A 10,189-nucleotide genomic window follows, 5' to 3' on the forward strand; every position below is an offset into this window, starting at 1 on the left:
GATTATGTGAACCAAGTTTTCATATTAAAATAATTGAAGTAGTGACTTCAGCACTAATTGATATTTTAATACTCATAATCATACCTTATTTCTATATCTTATGTCATAGTCTTATTTTAATTCTGATTCACGTCAGCCTGCCCAACTGTTACAGATACTGGTACAGGGCAGGTTCATAACTTACAAGAGATTTGATTGTGCTGTGTAATACTGTGCCAGGATTCCTTAATTTGTGAATTGCTGAAGTCTTAGAAACATGGTAAAACATTCTTTCTACTAATCACTCACTGGGGCTTTTTCTGTTATATACAAGGCTTTTCTTTTAAAGTATCTAATAAATTCATCATGTTGCTTTCAGAGCTGCCTTGCTTGTCTGTGATTCCTTCCATTTTGAAAAATTTGTTTCAGTGACAATCTCCCCTCCTTCCAATACTTTCTTTTTCTTTGCTTTCGCTTTTATTTTTTAGCAACCCTATCATTATTTCTCATCTCCTTCTTCTCTATTGAGGAAAAAAAAACACCTTTGATACAAATATGCATACTCAAGCAAATCACAATCCCATGTTGGTTGTGTCCAAGAATATATGCGATCCAGCAACATGAGTTTCATCCCCTTTCTCAGGAGTATAAAGTATGCTCAATCATTGGTCCTGAAGTCATAGCTAGTCAACGTGATTATCATTATATAAATTGTACTAATTTTGCTCTCTTCACTCTGTATCATTTTATCCAGATGTTCCTGGGGTTCTTTGAAATTGTCCCTTTCCTCATTTCAGCTTGCTTGCTTGCTTGCTTCCTTTCTGTTACGTCTTTCTATGTCACCCAGCCAGGAATTACAGTGGCCACTTGTGGGCCTGTTAACACTGCTGATCAGCACAGAACCTTTATTTCCAACCCTGGGCTACTTCACCTCTCCTTAAGCATCCTGGTGGCCCTTTGCTCCTGAGGATTACCATATTCCTGCCAGACTTAGTGTGAACATTTAGTCAGCTTTATCCTTACTGTAGCTCAGAACTCCAGAGCTCAAGCAAATTTCAGCTTCCCACCCAGTAATAGGTTATTTTCCAGTTATAGTTGCGTGCCACCACTTCCAGCCCTTTCATCATTTCTCATGGCACAATATTTCATTGCATTCATGTGCCATAATTTACTCAACCATTCTCTAATTAGTGGGGATTTCCTTAACTTTCCATTTTTTGTGATAATAAAGAGCTGTTATAAATTTTTTTTTCTTTTAGGTTGTTTTCTTTTGTCTCTTTAGAGTATAGGTCTAGTAGTGTTAATGAATAACTCAGTGACTTTTGGAGGGATTGTTCCAAATTGTTTTCCAGAATTGCTAGACCAATTCACAGCTACATCAGAAATTCGTAGTTTGTTTTCCCATTGTCTGTTGACATATTTTGGCAGCAGAGGAAGCATGTTGGGGTGGTACCTTCAATTCCATTTACTATAACAGGAAATTTTGTTATATTCTGCAATATAATTCAAAACTGTTATTGAAGAGGCTTACAGCCATTGAGAAGGGGATAGGGCAATGTTAAGGAAAGAATTTATCCTTAAATTTTTAATGGAAATCTATGGGTAAAAATTCATTTAAAGTATTGTCACAAATAGCTTGCAAACCTGTACTATTCTAGAAAAAGATCTGGGGATTATAGCATATTTGTTTAAATTAAAGTCACAGTTGGAAAAAAAATTAAATCCAAAATTTTTTTTTTTTTTGCTGCAAGTGACATGGAAGAGAACTTTATTTTTAAAATATATTTCCCCCTGTCTCTTCGTTTTTCTCGCTCACAGATAATCATCCCTTATAATAGATTTAAAAAAAAAGAAAGAAAATTAGTAAAACCAAACAACACATCAAAAAAAAAATCTGGTGTGCTTTTTAATGCATCTATAGACTACTCATGCTATCCCCCCCCTCAACCCTCCAATTCCTCATCCTCCATAAACACATACCTCTGCAAAGGGAATTTCTCTTCTCTTGCCTCTTTTTTGAGGCCAAATTTGTTTTTTTCAATTTCACAACTTTTAGTTTCAGTTGTTTTATGGTTCTTTCCATTTGTATTTTTATAGTCATTGTCATTTATATAGTCATTTGTTTTCCTGACTCTGCTTGCTTCGTTTTACACTTGTTTATCTAAGTCTTTTTCATGCTTCTCTGTATTGATCATAGTCATCATTTCTTGTAGTACAGCAGTGTTCCATTACATTCATGTACCAGTTTGTTTAGCCATGCTTCAAATTTTGTTTTCAGTTCTTTACTACCATAAAAAAATGAACCTATAAATATTTTTGTTTTTGTTGCATTTTATTGCCAGGTATCTCTTTGGGGCATATACCAAACAGTGAAATCCCTGGGTCAGAGGGTATTGACATTGTAGTCACTTTATTTGCAGAATTCCAAGTTGTTTTCCAGAATGATTATACCACGGCACAGCTCTATCCATAATATATCAGTCTTATTGCCTGTAACTCCACCAACTTTGATTGTTCTCGTATTTTGACATTTTTGACTTACTCCTTGAAAGTTCGTAGTTATTTTGATTTACATTTTCTTATTATTAGTGATCTGCTACATTCTTTTCAGTAGTTGCTAATACTTCTCAATTCCTTTGACCACTTTTTTGAAGAATAAAATTTGTTCATATATCTTGGAACTCTTATCGAAGATATTTGATAACAAGTTTTTTTCCAGTCACTAACTTTCTGAGAAATAGAAATTTGAGGTATCTGTTTCAGTATTTCATTGCTGAATCTCAGACATAATCCTTTTACGTATCTGATTATTCACTTCCTAAAATAATAAAACATAAGTACCTTGTACATATTGTTTGAAGGTAAGTTGTAATTTTTCCGTATCTTTTATTTTAAACAGGCTACTTGAAATTCGTGGACGACTTTACGAGCTATTAACTCATTGTATTCCTCCTGAAATAATAATGAAGGTAATCTAATTTCCTATCTTTTACTCTTTAATAACTGCAGAAAATTGGAGGTGAGGATGTGCTTCTATTTGTTTTATTTCCCATCACTCTTTTCACTTGTTAATTTTGAACAACTGGATTTTTAATAGCTTCATTTTCACTTTACATCAGGGATAAGGGAGTTTTTTCTGTAGCAGTGTACAGCTAATTTCAGTTGTCTTTTTGCCTTTTAAGAAGAAATATAAAATGTTTAATTTACTTGTTTTTAAAATTAAGAACCTTATCATAATGCTTCATTCATTAAATAAAAAGGATCATACAAATCTATTTCAATCCACAGTATGATTCTTAAAATAGGAAGAAAACAACAGGAGGGAAGATTCTGACAAAAAAGTAAAACAGGAAGAAAGGGGAGGAAACAAGAGTTGAGGGAGGGAGTGCTGTGGTTGGGAAATGCCAAAAGTTCCTCCTCTACCCTTAAGCCACTATTCTCTTTTACTACTCAAATTTCTGTGTCTTGCTTATGATGTAGAACTTGGTTCTCTCGTTTACTTGTTTAAACTTCATTATGCTCTGAAGAAGAGCAAAATAAAAGAAATCACAAACCTCACTGTGTCAGTATGTTATTTTATATAGTAAACATAGCATGTTATAGACCCTAACTCTTTCAGACGATTGCAGCTCTTCCAGCCCCTCTCTCCTCAGATTCTTCTTGTTCCTGTGTTCTCATGATTCCTCCACAGAGAACCATCCAACTTGCCAAGGACCTTCTGGATCCCAGTCCTGTTGCTTCCATCATTGCTTGGCCACTGCTTCCCTCTATGTGTGGTCTCCCCCTCCTCCATTAGAATGTAAGATTATTGAGGACAGGGCCCCCCTTTCTCTTGTATATCCAGTGGTCAGTGCAGTGTCAGCTGTGTGACTGTAAAGATGTGGTCTGCCTATTCCCTTCTCATGCTTTCATCAAGAATGCCCTTGATGTGTGTGTAAATTGGTTTATACAAATATTGTAGAGGTGAGAAAGGTGTGTTGATTGAGAGTTTTTTTATGTTTTCTTGGTCATTTTGTGGGGGAGTAATAATAAAGTATAGGATTTTTTCTCTAGCACTTGTCATTCTTCTCTATTTTTCTTTCCAATCTCCTTAAAAAAGTGAGCATGAGAAACTTCTGCTTCTTAGAGCAGTCACCATAAATACACTGAAAATTCAGGTTTTTAAAAGTTGAATGTATATTGGCTGTCCTTTCACCTAGTAATATAAATTATAAAGTGGCAGAAAAGGGTTAAGGGTATAATTTGTGGCCATTGAATAGAAAAAAATTAATTGGTCAAAATGGTATTGAAACAGTTTCAGATAATGCCACATTTCACACAATGCCAATTACAATATTTAAATCGTGGTATGAAATATTGGAATCCACATGAGGTCTTATGAGGGCAGAATATAGTGCACTGCCTGGTCCCTATTCCTGGAAGTTGTTTGTCTTAATGTAGCCTAGAATTCTATTAGGTTTTTTTGGCCCACTCTTAACATTTCTGACTAATGTTGACCATTGTAGCTCCTACTTCCTCCAGATTTTTCTCAGAACAACTACTGTCTTAACACATCTTCCTGTCTCATACTTAGGAAGCTGATTGTATCCAGGTGCTAGACTTTACATTTATGGCTATTGGATTTCACTTTATTAGGAAGGAAATAAGCATTAATTAAGCACCTACCATGCATCTGGTATTGTGCTAAGTGCTTTACAAATATTATCTTTTTTGATTCTCACAACAACTCTGGGAGGTTGGTGCTATCATCATTCTCACTTTTGAGGAAACTGAGGCAAATAGAGATTAAGTGACTTGCCCAGGTCCACACAGATAATGTCTGAGGTCAAATCTGAATTCAGGTCTTACTGACTACAAGCCCAATATTCTATCCACTGAGCCTCCTCACCCTCTAATTATACCCAACCCAGTACTGTAGCCTACAGTAAGGGGAAACAAAAGCAAAACCAAACTTTTTGCCAGTGGATCTCATTAGCAGTGTGATGAAGCCTATGTACCCCTTCTTAGAATAATGTTTGTAAGTATACAAAACAAAATATATAGGATTTTAAAAGAAATCTGTTATTCAAATACAATTTAAAATATTTTTTAAAAACCAGATTCACAAATCCCAGGTTAAGAATGTATATACTATCTAGTCTGACAGCATCCTTTTGATCCTGACTGTCGCCTAATGTGTTAGCTGTTCTCCTATCTTTCTGTAACCCCTAGATTTGATAAATGTACCATCTCTGCCTTAATCCAAGTCATTGATAAAAATGTTAAATAGCACAAGACCAAGACTGATCCCCAAGTACTCCTTTAGAGATGTCCTAAAATGGTGACATTGAGCCATTTTAAAATCCATCTTATAATCTATAGCTTTCCATCTTGTCTGTAAGAATAATACGAACTACTTCAACAAAAGCTTTGCTTATTTCTTGGTAAACTATATTCACAGCATTCCCCTTACCTACTAGTTTGGTAATCTGGTAAGAAAAGGAAATGAGATTTATTTAGGATGGATTGTTCTTGATAAAGCCATGCTGACTCTTTATAGTCACCATTTCCCTTTCTAGGGGATCATGAACATTCTCTTTGATGATCTGTTCCAGGATTTCTGCAGGCCTGGAAGTCAAGTTCATTTGCCTTTAGTTTGCAAGTAGTTTTTTTTTCCTTTTTCAGAAATCTGCACAGCATTCTCTCTTATCCTGTGGTACCCCTTTTGTTTTCCATGTTCTTTCAAATGGCAGTCACATGGCTCAGCAATTATACCTGTGAATTCTTTCAGAACTTGAGAGAGTAGAGGCCTCATGACTTGAGTATATCAGGGACCACTAGGTGGTTTCTTACCATCTTCTTGCTCATCTTGAATTTCAATTCTCTCATTTTTTTGTGTTGTTTCTAGTATAAAGATGATTCTTTTCAGAGAAAACAGAAGCAAAATTAGAATTAAGCAACTCTTCTTTCTCTCTATTGCCAACTGTTATTCCAAATACCATAAGTAAAGGTACTATTCCTTCTTTGTTTTCTCTCAATAAAACAAGAAACGCAAAAAAACCCTTTTTTTTATTATTGCTCTTGTCCACCTCAGCCCATTCTGAACATTAGTTATAACAGATAGTATTCTTACAGAACTGTGCTGTGCATTTACATTCATCTTCTGTTACTTACCCTTCTTTCCATCTTCTACAAATTTCATCTTAAAATCTAAACTGGTTGGTGAGTTCTTTGTATCCACAGTTTGGTCACTTTTGACAAATCTCATTTTTCCTCTTAGATGGAATTGTTTCCCTTTTTGGATTCAAAATTTCAATCTTGAGCTCCTTATATCTTTTTTTCCATTGAAGCATTTTAATCCATGGACTTCTAACTAATTTTCTTCCAAACCCTTTGAAATCTACTTTCAAAAATCCAGGGAAGATATTAGATTATGCTCGGATTTCCTGTCCTCTCTCACAGAGAGTACTCACTTCTCTCTAAGGTTGCCATCATTTTTATCCTGGCAACTGGTTTCTTCCTGTTAGTGAGAATCAGAACCAAAATAGAATTTCCTTTCCTTGGTTTCCACTTTTTGAAAAATGAATTTAGCAGTCAGAAGACCTGAATTCAAATCCCAACGCAGCTACTTCCTATTTTTGTGACTGTGTCACATTTCATATTTCTCTTCCTCATCTCCAAAATGAGGAGATTGGATTAGATAATCTCCCAACCCTAAATCCCATGATCCTGTGACGTAGCATTTCTTTCTCCTAGGTTTTGCCTTGCTTAATCTTTTCTCCTGTTTGGAGTCTGTATTACTTAAAATACATTTAGTTTTATGCCTTTTATTAATTCTTTTATTTAGTGCATAATTTGTAATGCAAATTTTTTTAATGTTGTAAATTGTATATAAATTATATAGTGGATAGACTTGGAGTCAGGAAGACTTGAGTGCAAGTCTTTCCTTTAATACTAGCTGAGTGACCCTAGATAATTTATTCTCCCCAGGCCTTCATCTTTTCATCTGTAAGATTGAAGGTAATAGTAATACCACTTCTGTTGAGTATCAGATAAGATAGGTGTGTAAAATATTTTGCAAACTTTTAAGTATAGTATAAATATTTAGGGTTTTTTGTTTTGTTTTTGTTTTTTGAAACTCCTTAGACTTTTGCTACTAAGTCCTACATAGATTTCTGTCAACTTCAGTTTAGAGATCCCATGCCAGGAATTCCCTTCAAACCATGGAATTGTAGATTTAGAGCCAAAAGAAATCTTAGGAGCCTTCTAGTACAACACCCCACTCCCCCCACTCCCACTCCTTATTTTAACTTTAAGAATTTGAAGCCTAGGAAGGGTAAATGACTTGCCCAAAATTAGAATCAGAGATGGTATTTGAATCCAGGTCCTCTAATTCCAGAGTGATTGTTTCTTTCCATTGGACAAAGATCCTTTGCCAATTTGCATAACTTAGATGTATTTATAGGAGATTATGTAGTAGTTAACCAAAATTTTTATATATGATCTTTCCTAGCACTTATTTTATACCAGGCATTGTGTTAGACTTGAGGGGTACAAAGACAAAAAAATGAAACTAGCTTTGCTCTAAGATTGTTTATATTCTGTCAGGAGAAGACATACACATTTACACAGAGAATAAATACAAGATAGTTGAGGGTCTTAGCAGTTGGGATCGGGAAGGACTTTGTTTACATTGTGTTTTGAAGGAAAGCAGAGCTTCTATATCTCAGATGAGCAAGAAGGTGCAAAGTATTCCAGTTTTGGAGGGTAGCCAGTGCAGAGGCTGGAGAGGCAGGAGGTAGAATGCCATTTGTGAAGGTCTTAGAGAAGGGCTCCTTAGAGGTAGGAATAATATTTTAAGAAGCCTGGAAAGATGTGTTTGGGCCAGGTTGTGAAGGCTTTATATTTTTCCTAAAGGCAGTAGGTGACCAGTGAAGTTTCATCCAATAAAGGAATTACATGGTCAGATCTACAAATAAGAAAAATCAGTATGTCAGCTATATGGAGGACTAATTAAAGTGGGGAGAGGAAGACTACTTCAAGTATTCCAGTAGTCTAACAGGAGGTGAAGATGGTACTTGTACAATGTATATAGAAACTTTTATTTTAAGATAAATATATGTTATTGAAAATCTCAGTGCTTCTGAGTCTCATCCACTTGGACTTGTAATTATGTATCCTAGTTGTGTGTATATTGTATCAGCAGAAGTTATACATGTAAACTGGTTAAAAGAGAAATTTATAGATGGTGAAGGGAAACAGATATCCTAATTTTAATTACTTCTTAATTACTAGTTATTTCTCTTTAGGGCCTTCTCTCAGAACTGTTAAATAATTGTGATGGACAACTGAAAGGTGAGGTTGCGCAGATGGCAGCTTACTATGAACATCGTCTTCAACTTGGTAGCAAAGCCATTTACCACCTTGAAGCATTTGTGGCAAAGTTCATGGCAACTTATAAGAAGTTTATGGAAGAAGGATTAGAAGCCATGATGTTTTAAAGTCTTTCAATCAGTAGCACTTCCCAGCATGTCTTAATATTGATATTTTTCATATACAATTTATGTTGTTAGCACTGTGGGTCAAATAAATTCATATTAATCATCTTGTTTTTAATATTAGTACCTGTGTGAAGTATTTGTCATCATCCAGAAATAAAACAATTGCTTCTAGACCATGCAGTCTAGTGGAAGGCTGTAATTACAGTATTAAAAAGCCAGGATAATGATAATTTCTACCATTAATAAATTGTTGCATGACATTGGGTTAGATGGGAATTGTTTTGTGTTTCTTGATTTTATTAGCCTACGTTTCTTGCAGGAGAATTTAGCCTTGAATTTTGGTTCTGCCATGTGGTATCTGTTGGATGTTGGTCAAGTCACTTAATCTTTCTGAGCATCTACTGTCTTTTCATTGAAATGATGGGGTTGAATCATCTGACCTTTAAGATCTTTTACAGCTCTGCTACTATATTCCAGCAAGAAATAAAACAAATTAGCATCCTCTGATAGTTTTCTGGCATGTCATTATTTATTATGGCCTTGTGAATGTTTGCAAGCTAGGACTAGTCACTGAACTAATGTCTTGTATTTTCCCCTTGATGAAGAATTAGAATTATACAGTAACAGGTAAGAATTGATGTCTAAATTGCCTTAAAAAAATTTTAAGGCATTTATTAGCAGGACATTGGATTATGGAGAAGTTGAGTGTACCATTGCCAATTTAGACTATAAAAAAGGAACAGAGATTAAAATAGATCCTTAAAGATTCAAGTTTCTGTTATTTAGCTCTTTAGTAGTTAATTTACATTTTAAAAACTGATCAAAATGGTGTGATACAAATATGAAACATTGAATATAATTAATTTTTTGATGTAGAATGCATTCTAAAAGAGAAGAAATTTTAGAAGTATGTTTTTTAAAAGTGTTTGTAAGTCTTAACCCATACAACATTTTTATTAATAATTTAAATGAAAATATAGAAAACATGCTGATTGGTGACAAAACTGAGGATAGACAGATTCAGGATTAAGAAAGAGCTTGGTAAACATGGCTAAATCCAATGAAATGAAATTAAAGAGTCACACAAACAAAGTTCTATAATCAAGTTGTTAAAATCAAGTAACTTAAGCACATGGTAAGGGAAACCTTGCTTGGCAGAAGCTCATATAAAAGATGAATTGAAGATTTTAGCTGACTGATGTGGTTGCTTTTTAAAAAAGTCCAAGGCAGCTTTAGATTGCATTAGTAAAGATATATTTTCTACTTTATATGGGTAAAAGTTATGCTGTACTTGCTGCTGGACAGATTACATTAGGAGTATTGTATTTAGTACAGGGTGCTATACATACTTTATGGAGACTGGAGGGAATCCAGTATGATGAGGCTGCTGGAAACCACTTCTTGAAAAATGTTGAAGAGAACCGGGAATAGCTGGCTTACAGAATAAATGAGAAAAGTGGGGAAAGATGAAATTCGAGTATCTTTAGAACTGACACTTGAAACTAAAAGTAAGCATTTTTTATTCAGAGATCAAAACTAGCTCCAGCTATAAAGAAAAACTTTCCAATAGTTAGAACTGTTCAAGAATAAAGTTGGCTATCTTGGGAAAATGGCAGAGGGAGTGCCACTCCCTCCATTCCCTTCTGCACCCACACATTGCATATACACCATATCAAAGTAAGTAAAAAACCCCTGCGAATTCAGAAAACAGTAATACCAAAAGGATAGTG

At 34.7% G+C, this 10,189-nt stretch overlaps 1 protein-coding gene across 2 annotated transcripts in view; it reads left to right on the plus strand.

Moving 5' to 3' along the window:
• Positions 1-8,964, plus strand: part of RFC3 (replication factor C subunit 3) — a 34,945-nt gene extending 25,981 nt beyond the window's left edge. For both annotated transcript variants that reach the window (XM_072611894.1, XM_072611893.1), the window contains exons 8-9: positions 2,879-2,948; positions 8,268-8,964. In XM_072611894.1, coding sequence (XP_072467995.1) covers positions 2,879-2,948; positions 8,268-8,459 — 262 coding nt within the window. In that variant the 3' untranslated portion in view covers positions 8,460-8,964. The remainder of the gene's footprint in view (positions 1-2,878; positions 2,949-8,267) is intronic.
• Positions 8,965-10,189: the final 1,225 nt, after the last annotated feature.

The sequence above is a fragment of the Notamacropus eugenii genome, chromosome 5, assembly GCF_028372415.1.
Source record: "Notamacropus eugenii isolate mMacEug1 chromosome 5, mMacEug1.pri_v2, whole genome shotgun sequence".
In the NCBI taxonomy this organism is placed as follows: Eukaryota; Metazoa; Chordata; class Mammalia; order Diprotodontia; family Macropodidae; genus Notamacropus; species Notamacropus eugenii.